The sequence below is a fragment of the Crocodylus porosus genome, unplaced genomic scaffold, assembly GCF_001723895.1.
Source record: "Crocodylus porosus isolate Cpor-Errol unplaced genomic scaffold, CroPor_comp1, whole genome shotgun sequence".
NCBI lineage: Eukaryota > Metazoa > Chordata > Crocodylia > Crocodylidae > Crocodylus > Crocodylus porosus.
Window position 1 is genome coordinate 126,239,432 of NW_017728943.1, and position 18,815 is coordinate 126,258,246.

The following is an 18,815-nucleotide window of genomic DNA, read 5'->3' on the forward strand; positions in this document are numbered from 1 at the left end:
AGCTGACTTCCTGCCCTTTGGGCAGGGGGCTGGACTCGATGATCTCCCGAGGTCCCTTCCAGCCCTAATGTCTATGAAATCTATGAAATCTAGTGTCATACATTTGTCATGCTACTTTACCCAAGTGGTAAGTTATTTAGGACTGGATCTAGGCCAATTTATACTAGAAAACACTTTTCTTTTATATTAGTGCAGTAACTGTTTAGATGTTTATGCTGTAGTGATTAGCATTGTTAACCATTTGCATAACTTTGGCTTCAAATATAGGAATTAACTCCTCAGGTTTGATTATTTGTTAGCAGTAAGATTTCATCTTGGATTATTTTGCTTGCCCCTTTCTACATAAGCCTCCAAAGAAGATTTGCACACAAAAATGTAGGAAGTATTGTTCCATGGTTAGAGCAGTGACAGACCCTGCTCTGCCACACTTCTTGGGTGGCCATGGACATAGTGATTAGGGCCAGATTTTTAAATGTACTTAGGTGCTCTAAGATGCAAGTAGTTATTTAGGACGTTTTTTCAGAAGGACTGAGACATCTCTGTCTTGTTAATTTAAATGAAAGGTAGGCACCTAATAAAATACCACTGTATACCTACCTGCACCAATAGGAGCCTAAATACCTTTAGAAATGTGGCTTCTAGGCTCTCTGTGCCTCAGTCTTCTACCTGTAGAAACATGAGGCTAACAGCACTTTCATACCACATGTGGTAGTTCAAGGGTACATGCATGAATGACTGTGAGGTGTTTCAATACCATAGCAATGGAGGACTTTGTTCATTTTGATCACTCTCTGCTTTCTTTACTATTTTTCATAGATGAAATTTAAAACTAAAGAACTAACCTCTGTGGGGGACACACAATTCACAACACAGCTCATAATACACATCACTATTAAATCACTGTTGGAGGTTACTAAAGTGCATATCACAACAACTATGAAGTCCTGAACTTCATGTGCATGCAAACTTGACTTATTCTGCAATACAACTGAATGCAAACACTTAGGGTTAGGTCCTAGACCACTGTTATGCACTTAAGTGTCACTTCCTGCAATTTATGGCACTTATGCAGAGCTTGGAATCTATCTGCATGGATATTTCCATGCTTGTGCTGCACTTGCCTTATTAACATGCTCAGAAGGCAGCACTCCAATTGTGTTATGCTCCATTTGTAGAGCAGGATCACTGAGGAACATGCAAGGTGCTAGATAAATCTTAAAACTTTAGATGCAGAAAGACCATGAATAGTGAGTTTGGAGGAAAAGGTCTACTCATTTTTAGCCCAATAGCAGAAGACCCAAGTTCCAGGCCCCTCACTCAGAGGTAAATCTGCATTGCCCATTCCCCACATATTGCATTAGCCACCAGGTATGGCTCTGGCATTTCCTAAAGCACCCACTAGCCTTTTTCTTGAAGATGGCCCACTGTGCACCTACAAAAGGAAGTTATATGAGATCAGGAGGAGGAAAACAAGGGTGACTTGGTGAGACGGACACTGCCTTGGAAAGAAGGAAGTGCCCTGAGTCTCAGTCCCTGATCCTAATTGCCTTTCTTCACTTCATATTTATTATTCATTGGATAAAATAAATAAAGAGCAGTGGGATAGTTTCTGTACCATTCCAGGCAGAAACCAAAGTTAAGACTGAGCGTACGTACATGTAAAGGTTAAATTATACAATTTATCTGTGTGTCTAATACCACCCATAGACACACAGATAAATTGTATAATTTATTTACAATTATTTTCTATAGGTGACCTAGGAATACATTCAATCAACTTCTCTCAGCCCTCTATAGGTAGAATTTTAGTTACAAAAGTGACATACAATCTGAAGTCTGAAATTCACTGCCTTTGACTCATTCATGTTATAAAGAAATGGGGATATTTGTAGATTAGTGAATATAACTTAGCCCTTATTCTTGCTAAATATTTTTCAAAAACTTATGATTCTCAGCAATAGGATACATGTTGCCAGTATCATCAGCTGTTCTTTTATATCTATAAGTGCATTTAACCCAAGAAGCAGCACCAGCACACTATGAAACTAAAAGGCAGTTTATAGTGAAGTTATGCAGGACTGTTAAATGAAGTATTTTGGTTAGTATAATATAATCCTAGAGTCCAATTCAGGAAACTGTTAGAGGCTGAAAAATTTTTCAAATGGAACACATCTGAAATATTCAAACAAAACATTTTTAATATGTAAGAATCAGAAAGAAAACTGAGCCTGGATTTCCTGTCATCTAGAGAAATACTAAATTAATTCATTTGGAATAATGGGGGAGGAAAAGAAATATATAATTCTGATTGTGACATGTATGCCCTTCTAGGACATACATATATAATAATAATTCTGGACACCAGAAGGACTTAATGCTGCTTGTTCTGTACCTGAAAATCTGAAGCATTGTTCTGAGAACCAACACTGAAGGAAGAACCTCTGAATGAAGTTGAGTTCATGGAAGAAACTCCAAGAGCTAGATTCTGAGTAGAAATACTCATAGATGTCCCAGTGAACTGAATCTTTAAGGCTAAGGCATCAATTGTTTTTAGAGCTCTAAAAACATAAAGAAAATTATTACAAAAAAATCAACAAAGTTGACAAGAAGAAAACCAAACCAAAGAAAAAATTACACCTGTATTACAGCAGCAGAAAAGTGAGTGTGTTCATTTTAGACCATTTCTCTGAGTGTTGACTGTACTTCTGCACTATTTTTGTAAACTCAACAGGAGCTGGATAGCTGAATTCCCCAGGCCAGATTTTCAATGGGTATAAATTGCTGTAGATAGCTTGAAAGCATAACCACAGTCATGCTGATTTACATCAGGAAGAGATCTGCACATCTGACATTACTTTCTTTAGCCTAGAATAATATTACAATAATATTAAGAGTTATACTGTATGATATAACTTTATTTTGGAATTGTCTTGAAGCAGCACCAGAACAACCTTTTATCAAGCCAATTAATTTCAGTCTTGCAATATCTTCAACACATCTACATGTGCCCCTATGGTGCTGTTGTTACTGCACCACCATTTAGTATTCCTTTTGGAAGTACTAAATGATGGAGCAGTAACAGCCTGAACTGCACCGTCTGTGCGGCATACTGTTATTTTTAGCTGCTACATTGCCATAGCAATGTGCTATACTGAGGGAGCATGTCACTATGGCACAGCTACATTGTCATCACAGTTTTTGCCTGCCAATGCTACATCACCATAGTGCGCCATTACAGTGATGTAGCGTCATGTGTAGACATACCCCATAAGAGTAAATCTCTGATTAATCTCACTTATTTGAAAAACTTCTTTCATGAAATTTAAACAAAATATTTAAGCTGAATTGCTTATAGCTTATCTATCTTGATATCAAACACTTGAGGTTTTTATGACTTCATATCCAGACGGGTAGTGAAATCCTCTCTCAATCTTCTTCCTGAAATTCATATATACTTACTCAGAAGATGATGCAGCCAAAACACTGTCTGAACTGGTGAGAATATTGGAAAAAATGGTCACCACGGTGGAACCCAAAGATTCATCAATGTCTTCATCATTCACAATTTTTTTGAGCTTCTGAACTACATCATTTACTTTGTCTGAGGTCAGCTGCTGTCCTTCACCAGTGAGATTCAGAAGCTGATTGGCTATATCAGCTGCATTTTCTGCAGTGGCATAGATAAAAGAAACTATAAGAAGACAGGGATATAGGCGAATTCTCAAGCACCCCCTGCTTGAATTAGAATGTATTCAATGTTATTTGTATCAATATAGTAATCAACTAATATAACATATATAGGAATGGATGACTCCTATATAATGCCCTTCTGTTTCTTTTGGTTTTTTCCCTAATTTCACCATGTTTTATACTACTTTGTAGAAGGAGAAATTATAGGATGTGAAATAAAGGGGATATGCATATTTTCCCTTCTTTTCTTTCCTTAATCTTTTCTGCTCATTGATTTTGCAACCAAAGACTGCAGGAATGCTCTTGGATATAAAAGAAATTCTACTTACCTGTGCAGTTTCTAAGATTAGGTGGATTCCAATATGATGTATAATTGTATGGATCTAAATCGCTAAAGAGAAAAACATTTCAGAACATACATTTGTTTGCCACATGTTACATAATTCAGCATAACAAAGCAAAATAATGCTGGGTGTTCATTTGTCACATTTGTTCATTCTGTTACACTGAACTTACAATTCAGATAGCAACACAACCCCAATTAAAATTAATGACATGTGACTGATACTGGGCATGAACTACCATAGATGTAAGATGTGTGTACACAGTAATTCAAGAACAAATATATTCTGACAACTTTGATCCTGTGCAAATAATCAGAGTACGATGTGTAAGAAAGCTAAAAAAGCATGACAAATCCAAGAAATATGCTCAAGTGAAGGAATACTACAGCAAATGAGATATTTCTAAGTGAAGAGAATAAATATTTTAAGTGATTTTATAAAACCGTACAGTAGTTGAGGATTTCCATGAATTCGTTTGTTAAAAAAAGAAGACATAGTAGCATGCAAACAAATCATTCAAGTTTGTATCATGATGGATCCACAAAAGGCAAGCTGAACTCTGATACTAACTTTTGACTGTTTAATAGAATAATCTTATTTTTTTAATGCACTGTTTTTGAATGTGTGTAGCTTTATTTTTAATTTATGTATCTTTATACACTCTAAGTAGATACCGTCTCTCCAATATTTCTTCTACCACTGGGTGTGTAATTTTTATGCATTATCAACAACATCTACTATTTGTCACTTCGGCCTTGCTGAAACTGTAACCCAATGTTTTCAAACCTAATGACATGGGGTTTGAGGAGGACCTAATAGCACAGAATATTATTATATTGAACACTTTCCTGCATGCCTGGGACAGGTTTAAAATTCATATGCAATATGACTGTGCTTTTGGATGAGGTGGGATAAAAATATCAATTGATTTTGATTAATTCCTATGTCATTTTCCCCTTAATCATGCCCCATCATTTTTATACCAGATAGCAGGATTCTTAATATGAATTCCTGCTGTGCAAGTCCTATGCATATAAATCTTAGGCATATATTTCTTTCTGCTCCCATGTAGAAGTCTTGGTACAGTATAACAGTTAAGCATGTAATGCCCTCTTTTATGAATGTAGGAAAGCATCAGTTTATATACACCACATCAACAGCATGTCTAAAGAGGGACACGTGCATCCTGGCACAAGTATGCCTAGTCCACCCACTTCCAGTAGCACATACAATCCTGGAAATGCACTGGTGAAACCACTCCTTGGGAGTTCCTGGTAGCTATTGTCAAGTATGCCAAAAACCAAGGCTATGAAGACTGGGTGGGCAAAGCAAGCTTGTGCCATACAAGGGATATGATATAGATATAATCAGAGAGGCTTCTGGGTAACTGACTCCAGTTCCTAGCTAATCATGAGCAACCACATCATTCTTGTTTTGTTTTGTTTATTGGCAAGAGTTAATGGAGGCAGTAGCAAGAAAAGTTTAACTCAAGGAAGAATAAATTAATTTTGGCTACAAACTATTTTATTTTGACAATCAAAGGTATTTGTGTAGAGCATGAATGAGCAATTAAGATAAGCAATCCTGGGGCAGTAAAGGCCAGAAGTCTCAACTCTAATGACTTTATGGCTTATACATCAACACAGTTTGACCCCTGCACTAGCTACTTTGAAACAAATATTGTTCGGTCACAATGTAATGGTATTCATACAAAATTAACAGGCTGAGGAAGTAAATTAGTTAGATACAACTCTGGTTGTTTTCCTGTCTGGCATAAAACCTTGAGGTCGACCCTTGTGTTACCATGTTGTTTTCAGAAAGCAAAAGATCTGGACTGATCTTTTCAGATCATATACCAGATACAGTGTAGGCAGGTAAGCCGATTGTTTTTATTGCTTATGGCTAGCATATTAAAGATTATGCTTAGTATTATTTGCATAACTAAGATACCCAAACAAGAACAAAGCCTTATTGCATTCAATAACGTACAAATAGATATTAAGAAAAATTTATAGGCTGAAATGACAAAACAAACAAAGGGTGGAGGAATGGCAGGAATAATCCCCATTTTACAGACAGATGGGAAACTGAGTTTAAATCACTTACTGGTCATGTCTACACAAAATGCTGACTGCACAGTAGCTCGTTACTACTACGCAGTAGTGTCACGTGGCACAAAGTGTGACGTGACACTACTGTGTAATAGTAATGAGCTACTGCACTGTCAGTGTTACCTAAAAGCCATTTGGTGGTGCTACTGTGCAGTAATGCTGGTTACTCCAGTAACGATTGCACAGTCAGCTTCTCATGCAGATGCGGCCACCCATGGACACCTATGAATCACCTGTACCATAGCTGAAACCTTAAAAACTCATGTCTAAAATTATCATAAGCTACACAAGAACAACCTCATTCCCTATGACACATTACTGCCAAACTGTTAATGTCAGAGTTTCCTTACACTATATGAGGTGTCCCAAGATCAGTCAAAAGTAATAATTCCTTGATAAGAATTTAGCTGGGAATAGTTTTGGTGATGTACAAACCGAATTAAAATACAACTCACCACGCTGTGCCTTGTGTTGATTTTATAAACATTGTTTCTGATGGTTAATAATTGTCATGAGTTGAGGATATTTAGGAAGCTGATCTGTTCAGTGAGAAGTGTTTTAGTCACTTTGAACAAATAACAACTGTAGGCCTCATTACACCTTGATGTAGCAATGGCTCTTTGTGCCATTTCCAGGTCATTACTAATAATGTATTTCTACTGCAACCACATTGTTTCTGCTTGCCTCACAATATGAAAAAAGCTTATTTAAAATACTACTGATCAATACATGGCCTAAGGTAGACACAGGCTTAAAGTGGTTCAAGGTACATAACCAATAAACTGTGAATGAGTTCTACCTTAGACAACTCACAGCTTCTGAATGGTTTTCCAAGTATTTGAATCCTTACCACATTCTTGATGCAATCTGAGTGGAGCTCCCTTGGCAAAATGTGAAGTTTGTCACCATGGGCCTAGTATCTGGCCAGAAATAATTTGGAGGGTTTTCTTCAGCTAAACATTTTTCTACAAAACAACAATACACAAGTATGAGAATGGATCTTAACTCTATGTTTTATCAAGTATATCATTTATTTTATAAGTCTACCTTATGCCACATGATTAACCATTCTGTAATTGCCAACCGCATAATCAGTGAGTGTATATAATGGATACATAATGATTGGATACTGCAGACTGCAGTATTTGTTCTGAAGGTATCAGCTGGGTTATCAGCTGCTTTATGCTGGCATAGCTCCTTGAACAGTATGGACCTCTCACTGCTTTAACAGTCTAGACAGATAAGTAAGAGAGTCTTCTATGATAGACTTTAAGTATATTTTTATCCAAATGTAGCCAAATTCCCACCTGCAGTACAAACTGGAAATGGATTATTGGATTTTGCAGGGATTATTTAATCAAACAAGAGAGGACTTATTTTGGAGAAAACAAATAAAGCTCACAGAACACCAAGGCTGAAGACTCATTACATACCTACTGGATTAACATCTACTGTCTGAAGCCTTAATCCATCCCCTATGGTGTTATTATTGCTTATGAGTTTCTCCCGGATGGCTTCCTCTTCTAAGTCGATGTTGTTGGTAGAGTTGTAAACAAGAAGAGCCCTGACCACAAAACTACAAGGAAAATTACACAAGAATTTGAGTCAGAATGTGAGAGAACAAATACGTGGATATTAAAGTACCTTAAATAAAGTGTCTCAAATTTAATTACTGGTAGTAATTAAAAAATTGATAAAAAAGGCTTTTCCTGTATGGAGGGCATAAGTAGGGCCATATTGATCCTTACCTGTAAATTATTCTTCTCATAACCACATAGCTCTCCAAACTAGGGAGTATTGGGAATCCCACTTTGAGTTACCATCAGGCAGGTAGCTATAGAAGACTGAATGTAAACTTTTTAAAGGAAACCTAAAGGCCAGGTTTTTAAGATACTTAGGTGGCTAATGATACAGCTGTGTTTTTACCAAGATTTTCTAAAATGTCTAGATGCCTAACTCTCTACAGGTCCTAAATGCCTACATAAAATAGCTGTTAGTGATCTGAAAGCCAAAATGCCACTGATTTTCAATGGGATTCTGGGATTTTAACTCACTTAGTCAATTCTGAAAATTTAACATTAATTAGGAAGGCTTGTTTGCTCAGTTGAATAGAAAAAATTAGACTTAGAATAATATTAATTTGTCTGATGGAAACCCACTGATTTTTGTTTTTTTGGGGTGGGGAGGTAAAAGTGGTTCAAAATCCTTTCTAAGACAGTTTTGAACCTCAAATGACATAACCCCCCTGTACTCAGCAACCTCCCTAGCATATGCATAGCCCCTGAGACAGAGGAAAAATACCTGTGAGATGAGAATGTAAAAGTACACCTAAGGCTGTGCTAGGTTGGCAGTAGGGGAGCTACATCATTAATGCAGGAGCCCTCTCAGAAGGGCTTTATGGGTGCTGAAAGGTGCAGTGCCTGGCAAGAGAAGCAAGCCTCCTAGAAGCCGTCTTTGTCTTCACTTTGCTCTCAGATATCCCAGAAATCTGAGCTAACACAGGCTTTCCTGGCTTTAAAGTGACTGTGGGCAGCCTGAGAAGTAGGAACACAGCCAGCATACATATAGTGAGGGAATGGATTTAACAAAGCTGCTTTCACCAGAAATCCCTGATGGGAGAAAGGGGAGGTTGGTTGAAGGGTCTTGCTACCACTTAAGGAAGGAGAGCACAAGGGAGGAACTGTGTAGGCAGTGTACTGGAGGGTACTTTTTGGTATGCCTGCCTACACAAGCTAGGATTACATTTGCAAGAATCGCCCGGAAAGCTACCTCTATGATGACAGCTAAGGGCAGGACTTTCCAATGTTACCTGAATTAGGTAAAGTGAAAGAACTGCAGCTTATTACACAGACGTTGCTGTTGGCTACCAGAATTAACTCTCTTTATATTTGACATCTTTTAAAAGTGGGATAGATGTGACAGACATTTTCAAAGTAGGTTCATTAGTGGAGTGGCATGAGAACAACTGACATTAGAAGAATGTCTAAGCATGGATGACTGTTTAGCCTTAAAAAAAATCAGATAGGACACATTTCCTTTCTGTATTCAGATACAAAAACCTGAAATAATGAATCCTGCTGTTTTAGAAACTATTTGTGAATAGACAAAATTAATATTTTACACATATACATATGGATACACACAACCACACACAAAAAAAATCCAATTTTTTCTCACTTACAGAATACACTTTACTCCCTCCCCCTCCCCCCTGCCTTGGCCAACCAGCTGCTGGAAGTTGTGATGTGTAACGTATTTGAGAAATACGGTAAGAACAGTTTCTGGTTATGGGCAAAAGTAAAAGTAAAATCTGCAGGTGACTCAAAGGGCATTTCTAAATGAGACACTTACTGTGCAGTAGCCTAATAACACTGTGCAGTAGTGTGCCAGGCAAAACCCATGCTAATATGCTACTGCACAAAGTTAGGCTACTGTGCAGTAAGTATCACAAAAAAAGCCATGTGCTGGTGCTACTGTGCTTAGTTAACTAAGTACTAAACTTAATGTACAGTAACTAAGGCACATTAATGAACATGTAGATGTGTCTACAGAGAGCAAAACTTGGGCAGGATTTGGTCCCTACCTGCTGCTCAGTTACTTTCTACATAATAATCTTTTTTTTCTTCATCCTGCTTTTCAAAAACAAGGCACACTTTATATTCTGGATTATATGTACGTATACATACATATACACATACATATATATGTACATTTATTTAGGGTTTTTTTTTAAAGAACAAAATCTAATTGCTCTTGTACTAATATGCACATTTTCTAATTACATTGCTGATCAAATATTAAAACCAGTAACCTATCTGCTGTAATGTTGATGGCCACAACATATTTAGTGCTGCAGAAGAATTTCAAATCTTCCTAGATATATCAAGCTTGCTCAGATATACCGGCTTCATCCCAGCATTCTATTGCTTTCAACTGAATGTTAATGCAGAACAATGAAATCTATATGGTGCTCATTGTGGAGGATTTTGATGAATGGCTAGTACATTTTTTAAAGCACAGGGCCAAAAGTGGAAAAGAGGTTTATATGGCATTTATTTTTAGAGGACCAATGAATGTTACTACACACTGGGTACTACATGGGATGCTAAATATGCAGCAGACTAATTTACTGTGCATTAGCATCACTACAAAGATGTGTGCTGGCTGCTGCACAGTAGCACCAGTTACTGTGCACTGAGTTAGTACCTGTTAGTACAGGTACTAAGCTTAATGTGCAGTAACTACGGTGCATTGATGCATGTGTAGATGCACCCATTGATTCAAATCAGGGGGCTCCCTGCATTCCCTCCTCAAAAAAACCTGGCCTTTCTCATCTACTTGTACCTTAAAACCTATATTATACTTAAAAATATATTGCTGTCACTCTCAAGGTGTCTACAAAGAGGAAATTAGAGATAAAAGGTTATTGGATCCTGCCAAATTATGTCAACTTCTAATAGTTAACCAGAATAGACACTCAGCATCCATATAATTGCCAAGGGCAATGAAACATCAGGAGTAATGATAGATCAGGTCTAATTGTATAGTCCAGGCTACCTCCTTACCAAAGCATATACTGAGGGAGTTGGCTGATGTGATTGCAGAGCTACTGGCCATTATCTTTGAAAACTCGTGGTGATCAGGGGAGGTCCTGGACAATTGGAAAAGGGCAAATACAGTGCCTGCTCATCTTTAAGAAAGGAAAAAAGGAGCATCCAGGGAGCTACGGGCCAGTCAACTTCACCTTCGCCCCTGGAAAAATCATGGACAAGTCCTCAATGAATCCATTTTTAAGCACTTGGAGGACAAGAAAGTGATCAGGAACAGTCAACATAGATTCAGCAAGGGCAAGTCATGCCTGACAACCTGATTGACTTCCATGATTAGATGATTGGCTTTGTAGATACAGGGAAAACAGTGGACAGGGCCGCCCCTGGAGGGTGGCGGGGGGTGGTGTCCAGTTTTGGGCCCCCCCACTACAGAAAGGATGTGGACAAGTTAGAGATGTCCAGTGGAGGGCAATGAAAATTGTTAGGGGGCTGGGGCACTGACTTATGAGGAAAGGTTGAGGAAACTAGGCTCATTTAGTCTGAAGAAGAGAAGGCTAAGGCGGGGATTTGATAGCAACCTTTAACTACCTAAAGGGTGGTTCCAAAGAGGATGCACATAGACTGTTGTCAATGGTGGCAAATGACAGAAAAAGGAGTAGTGATCTCAAGTTGCAGCAAAGCAAGTTTAGGTTGGATATTAGGAAAAACTTTCTTACTAGGAGGGTGGTAAATCACTGGAACAGGTTACCTAGAAAGGCTGTGGAATATCCATTCTTGGAGGTTTTTAAGACACAAATTGACAAAGCTTTGGTTGGAATGATCTAGTTGGAGATGGTCCTGCTTTGTGCAGGGGGTTGGATTAGATGACTCCTGAGGTCCCTACCAACCCTCATTTTCTATGATGCTATGTACTACACATATTGTGTATTATACTGTGTATGTACATATCACATAACATGAAATGTCTACATATTATTACATAAATTGCAAGCACTATAAGCTGTCTCAAATGACTCATGCAATGTCCTGAAAAAAATCATAACATAATGTAACTTGATAACTGACATAATTCTTAGTTTAGCACTGACCTCCCTATTTGTAGCAATCAGATCCCAGAATGGGAATATTTTGATAACATAACAATAAACTTTATTTTGAAATAGTAGGGTCAATTTTCATGTAATGATGCCAATGATGAAACCATGGGTCAGTGCTGGAAGTATGAGAATCTGCAACTTTAAAACGCATAATCATCCTTTATCCTATACTATGTTAGGAACAAGTAGAATACTACAGAAAATGGGATACTATAGGATAGCTCTGCTAGAAAGTATTATGAAATTTTATCACACAGAGGACATTATTATCACTCCTATCAACGTTAAAGAATGGATATCAATGTAATCAAATTACCAATGGGACTTCTCTGGCACAGGCACATAAGATAGGGGAAAGATAAAACATCATCTTTACTGTGTGCAGCTGTGCACATCCTTGTGCTCCCTGATTTACAAGATTCAGAAGTGCCTGGTATAGGCAAAGAAGGAGGTAGGATTATAGCCCTGCTTCCTTCTTCACCAGCCAGATGAACTGAGCTGGCAGGGAAGGAGGAGGGTAGCACATGCTATACTCTGATGTGTTTATAAAACAGAGGACATAAATATGGGCAGATCTAGGATTTTGAAAAGGAGGGTGCAGATGGTGTGGCACATCATAACAGAATATATATTTTTCTCCAGTTAAGGATAATTTAGAAGCTTTACTAATATGGTAAGGAGCTAGCACTAAATTATTCAGTTTAAGATTCAAGCAAAAACAAATACCTTGGGGGGGGGCAACAAACTAATTTGTTCGTGTGTGTGTGTGTGTGTGTGGGTGGGTGGGTGCATCTACACATGCATATTTATTATGCAGTAACTGAAATTACTGCACAGTATAGGTGCACATCTACACATGCATACCTGTACTGTGCAGTTATATGGTGAGTTATGTCAACTTGAGAGTAAATTTTATACCTGCATTAGGAAGGTATCAAATTTACACCCAATTACTTACTGCTCAGTAACACTGTGTATCTGGACTGAGTTGGGACTAACTGTAGTTGCAAGTCAGTCCACACACAATATTAATGCTGGGAGATCTCAGCGTCAAAAATCCCAAGGCAGAAAAAAGTGGGGCAGTACAAATGACAGCCGTATGCACCACCCAAAATAGGAGCCTGGTTGCCTGGAGCCACACTCTGGCTGCTGGCCATACTCCATGGGCCCAGACTGCTGCTGCTAGAGCCCTGGGAGGCCCCCAGGTAAAGCTGTTGGGGCCAGCCCAGATGCTGGTCCCAACCTTCCCTACCCCACCCAGGGTAACTTACTGTGTGCCACAGTGCACATGCACAAGTGTTCCCCAGGAACAAGCAGCAGTGGCACAACTAAGTGCTGTTATGTGTCCCCAGGGAAACGCACGTGTGTGCTCATCTGGACGTGCTCTATGTGTCGCATTTCTCTACATAGATCAAGTATGGAAATGCAAATAATTGATTATAATGGCTAGGTACGGATGATACACTTAATTGTGCTTTAAATGCGCAGAAAGCTCTTTACCATCATAACAGGACAGATGTTCATGGCACATAAAGCACTTTAAAAATGGCAGGTCCTGGTCTAAGTGAACTCTAGATGGATGTGTACTAATCCAAAGCAATTTGTTAGAGCACTTTATTGAACAACTGTGCCAGATCCCATCAAGGGTTAACTTAGACCGTGATCACTGCTATCCCAATTCACAACAAATTTAGGGCCAGACCCTATTCAACTATTAGGCACCTGTGTGGTCCTAGCATAGTCCTATTTCAGCCAGTTTGAGCCCCTGAAAATCTATGAATGCATCTGGCCAAAACACAATTTGAGATATAACTGGCAACAGACATAAAAGCCAATAAAAGAGATTCTACAAGTTTGTCCAAGAGAAAAAATAAGACCAAAGACACAATAGGTTCACTGCAAAATGCAGAAGGCAAACTAAATGGATGCTGCAGAGAAGGCTGAAGTATATAATGCCTTTTTCATTTCAGTCTTCACAAATTGGGGCAGCTACCAGACTGCAGTTGACATCAAAGATAGGGAAGGAGCAAATAGCCTGGAGTAGAAAATAAGGATAGGGATTACTTACTGACGCTAGATGCTTTCAAGCTGGCAGGCATGGATGGGATGTACCTTAGGTTACTGAAGGAATTAGCTGAGGAAATTACAGAGCTATTAGCTATCCTCTTTGAGAACCCACAAAAGTCAGCTGAGGTCACAAATTGTTGGAAAAGTGCAAATATAGTGCTCATATTTAAAGGGAAGAAGAATAATTTGGATTGTTAAAGACCATTTCAGCCTGATCATGGTATCTGGAAAGATCATGGGGCAGGTCCTCAATCAATTATGAAGCACTTAGAGAAGAACAAGGTGATCAGGAACAGCCAGCATGGATTCATCATGAACAAGTCATGCCTGATCTACCTGATTTCCTTCTATGATCACTATCCTTACCTAGTAGTCATCAATGGCTCGATATTATATATTTTCATGAATGTATTAAAAAAAATACTAAGATGAAAAATCCCCAAACACAGACATATGCACTTACATGCGTGCATGCACATGCACGCATGCGCGCGCGCTCCCACACACACACACACACACACACACACACACACAGCTACAATTGTTAGCCTGATAACCTCAGGACCAACCCAGCTCCTACTGAAGTCAATGGAAAGTCTCAGTGGAAAACTTTGGGAGATAAATCTAAGGTTCTTAATGGCCAAAGCTGACGGATTTGCAGTTTGTCACCCTCTTACCTACAAAAGTCCCCCCCTACAAACCAGGATTAAAGCATACTTGAGCATACTGGTTTAGAATAACCTTGCATCATCAAGAGGACTTCAGTCCTCAGAACTTTCAGCATAATTTTCACAGCAAAAAAATTACACATAAATACAACAATTAAAAAAAATGTGGATTTTTTCAAAATCTTTGTTATTGTTCCATTTTTGCCCTTATTGAATTCAATAGAAAAATGTGGCTTCAAGGAGAGCAGATTTGGATCTATACTGGGTGACTGAAAATCCTAGCTATAGGACTTGAGATGTTCTAAAATATGAACTCACATCACAACTACATTACTTTGCAGAAATGATGGTGTTTATATTTGATAATATATTTGAAAGCAGTTAGGAGGAATAGGATTTTCTACAGCTATGTCAATTTCCTCCATAATCTTTTGTTTAAGTTCCAACATTGTTTTCTCACACATTTGTAGGATGAAGGATAATTTATGAAACCACAATAAAAATTAGAGTATAGTGCCCATAAGCAGCTGACTCTTGGCAGAAGCCATTACATTTCTAAATAATGGGTGTGTCTTCATGTGAAATTAGTTTGACGCAGTAAACCCCAGTGCAGTTTGTTTACATTTGTTTACAATGTGCTGAGACGGCAGCACATTGAGCTGAAGTGGTGAAGCCCTGGCGAGCAGGAGCCCGGAAGTCAGCCAGGCAGCCCAGAGCTGCTCTGACCTGGTTCAATGTACTGCAGAGGGGTTGGCTGGGGCATGAGGGTGCTATAGTGCGGGGCTAGCCAGCAGGGAGCTCCACACTGTAGCACCCTCATGCCCCAGACATCTCTGGTTGGCAACTACATATGTGGTGCAGTGGAGTAACTAACTGTGCTGTATGATAGTACTTGTGTTGGGCAGTGCTATCCTACAGTGGAGTTAATTAGTTTACTCTGGCCTAACGCACATAGATGCTGATGCTTTATCACAGAGCTAATTAGTCAGCTCACAGTAAACATCCTGTGTCTAAGTCTTTCTAATCTCAAGGATCCTTCCCATCCCACATTCCATTAAACAACTAGCACCAAGAATTCATCAGAAGCTTGAGTGTTCCCATTGAAACTGACAGTAAAACTCCCACTGACTTCAGTAGACAAGACTGGGCCTGGGCTTGGGCCGTCTTTCTCAGCTCTTTTCTTTTCTAAGGAGAGATTTCTACTTAGGTTTAGCAACTTATCTTCAAAACCAATGGTTAACAGTATTTTTATTTGGAGGAGTTGTTAAACAGTAGTAGCATTACCACTATTTTCCATGGTAGAAGTGATTAACTACAGAGAATGGGCCAACATTATGACAATCAAGTGGTGGAAGTTGCGACAAGCATCATCTGATTTGGGTGTTAAGAGGATAAAAGCTTGTAAATGATATCAAAGCTTAAGGTCTGCAAAGGTGTTACCAAAACAGCTCAAGGAAAGCAGAGGTGCTGAATGGGTCTGCAGAAGCCATTTTTCTTACCCAACTGACCCAACCTTGGTCATATGGCTACACCTAGGATCTGAAGAACCTTTCTGGGAAAAGCAGCAGCAGCAGTAGCAGAAATGTGTAGTATTACTGTAGTGTCAAAAAGGGCAAGGAATCAATGAAAGAAACAAACATACATGCAATTTTTTTGTGCAGAAAGAACATGCCAAATTTATTTTATTTTTAAACTTTAAAATTCATGGAGCCAAAGCCCACCGTGATCACAAACTATTATATGTATATCCCATTTGAATTTCAACTCTACTTTGAAGAGGTACCTTCTGATTATTGCTAATAAGATAAGAAAATTAAGCATGCATAAACACTGAAGTAGAGTTTTGATAAAAAAATCATTTTTTCATAGAGTTAATAATCTACTAAAGCAGTATATTACATTGCTGGTATCCAGAGTTCTTTACATGGGTCAAGGTGCTGATAATGATATGTTGGACTTGGCACTTCATGCAGTCCTCATTACCATGTACAATGAATACATCATAAGCATAGTGTACTTTGGATTGTGTCAGCTCATAGAGCTCAGTAATATAAGAATAATAAGCCATTTCCACATTTTCATTTCCTTGTGCTCTTCCCCAGAATGTAATAGAGTTTTAAAACACCTTTTTAGAAAATGGCTATTTTTAACATGACAAAAATGACAGCTTCCTGTCTTTCACTGCCAGGTCCCACTTGTCAGGCTGAATTACTCTGTTTCTATTGATTCTGACTCCTTCACTTGTAGGTAGGATGGATGGTGAATTGCACAACGCTGAGGCTATTTTAAAAGTTACAGCTGGCAATCTACCAAATAAAGTTGAAAGAAGATTCAGTAAAAGAAGTGAAAATGAAAAAGATGAACAGTTTGTGAGCAATTATTTTTAAAATATTGCATGAAAGAGTGAAACATAGGCTGGGGGAAGAGAGAGAGTGAGAATGTTAAAAAATTGCTGGAGAATGCAAGAGAAAGAGCATATACTAAGAAAGGTTAACTTAAGGAACCAAGGCAATGATCTGTTAGAAATATGAAGACAAAGTTACAGAAAACCAAATGAATGTAAGATTCAATAAGACAAAAGCAAATAAGTTAATTTATATGGAAGATAAGGGCAAAGGCTTATGGACTAGTACTGAAGTTTTAGTTTTAAAACAATCTGAGGGAGAATCAAATGAAAAATTTTTAAAAGCAAAATGAAATAGTACTAGGCAGATTAAGTATAGAGCTTCCTGCAACTAAGGGATAAGGTTTATTTAAGGCAGTGGTTCTCAACCTTTTAAGATTCGAGGCACCTGTCAATAGACTCAAGGCACCCCTCAGAGAATACCAGCTTAGTTTGCACTTGTTTTTATTGCTTACAGAAAAATAATACATCAGTTCTTCTACTGCAAATACCTCAGAAAGGCCACAATGGGTTGGAATGGTTTTAACACTATGGATTCCTATTTGAAATCTCTGGGTTTATGTTGTGAATCATGTTTGCTGTGGCAACCTAGTTAAGAATCACTGATTTACAACCATCCACAGTAGAGAAAATAAACCTAAATCACTGAAAACTTAATTACCAAAAAACATATGAAAAACCTTCAGGAGCAAGAAAAGTAGAAGAAATTAGCTCTAGCTTTCCACCAGATCATCCTCAAAGTATAAGAACCTAACTCCCCCACACTCCAACAAAAAAAAAGTTGACTGTTTTTGGGATAAAGATTTATACTCATAACTTTTTATAGCCAGAAATTACACTCCAAGGGCCTTATGGCTTCTTTAGAGTCTTATCCAAGACAAACCTGAAACTGGAAAATTTTAACAAACATTTTAAAGTCAACAATCAGGAGAAAGTAACAAGAAAGGTAGTTTTCTGGGCCTTCATCTAAGATCTAAATTATTTCCTTTTTGTAAATATTGCAAATGACTATATTTAAACATATGTGAACCTCAAGGATTTGAAAGACTGGTTGTTAGACATAGGATTAATGAAAATGAATGGTAAGCTAAACTTCCTTTTTTGGCAATAAAGGAGCAGTGAGTTATGGTAAACGTACATGTGCTTAGTCCACAGAACTGGAAGAGAACAGATTTTCCCTACATATTTCATAGTATGTGGCAATGAAAATGAAACAGCATGCTAGTATAGTAATACTAACCCCCCTCCCAAGCAACTCTACAAAGATAGGCAGTATGATTTCTAATTTTCCACAGAATACCCATTGGGTTAAATGTCAACCTTTATTAAACCATGCAATACTAGTAACTTTGATTAGGTTATCCAACGTATTAAAAGGTAGAATTTAACATGAGTTTTACTATTGGTCTTATGTGGTATGTATAATACAACAACACAAGATTCTATAAAGTATGCTTTCATCATGTATGACATAAGAAGCATTTAAAATAAATATTTCATAATGAAGATAGTATTTTGGTCCTCATCCATAGGCCACTGTAGTCAAAAGAAACATTTTCATTGACTCCATTTGTTTTTGCTACCAGGCTTTTTATATTGTACAGTTCTAAAAAACTGTTCAATATAAAACTTATATGCAGTCACATTGACTTGGGAATCACATGTGAGGAGTAAAGTGTCAAGAAGAGGCTTGTTTATTTGCTGTGCACACATCCAGCAATCCATTATTAGATGTTAAGAACATTTGTAATATAGCTAGATTAATTTTACAGCAGCTGTACTAACTCCTTACAATATGAAAGTAAACACAGTGGGATAAATTGGAGATTGAAACAGCAACAATCTCATAGATTTCATAGATTTCATAGACATTAGGGCTGGAAG

The 18,815-nt window shown here is 38.0% G+C and overlaps 1 protein-coding gene across 4 annotated transcripts in view; it reads right to left on the bottom strand.

Annotated features, from left to right (window-relative positions):
• Positions 1 to 18,815, bottom strand: part of ADGRG6 (adhesion G protein-coupled receptor G6) — a 157,672-nt gene that overhangs the window by 40,866 nt on the left and 97,991 nt on the right. For all 4 annotated transcript variants that reach the window (XM_019550157.1, XM_019550158.1, XM_019550156.1 and 1 more), the window contains 5 exons: positions 7,579 to 7,721; positions 6,996 to 7,110; positions 4,020 to 4,081; positions 3,460 to 3,667; positions 2,393 to 2,558 (listed from right to left, as the gene is read on the bottom strand). In XM_019550157.1, the coding sequence (XP_019405702.1) occupies positions 2,393 to 2,558; positions 3,460 to 3,667; positions 4,020 to 4,081; positions 6,996 to 7,110; positions 7,579 to 7,721 (694 nt within the window). The remainder of the gene's footprint in view (positions 1 to 2,392; positions 2,559 to 3,459; positions 3,668 to 4,019; positions 4,082 to 6,995; positions 7,111 to 7,578; positions 7,722 to 18,815) is intronic.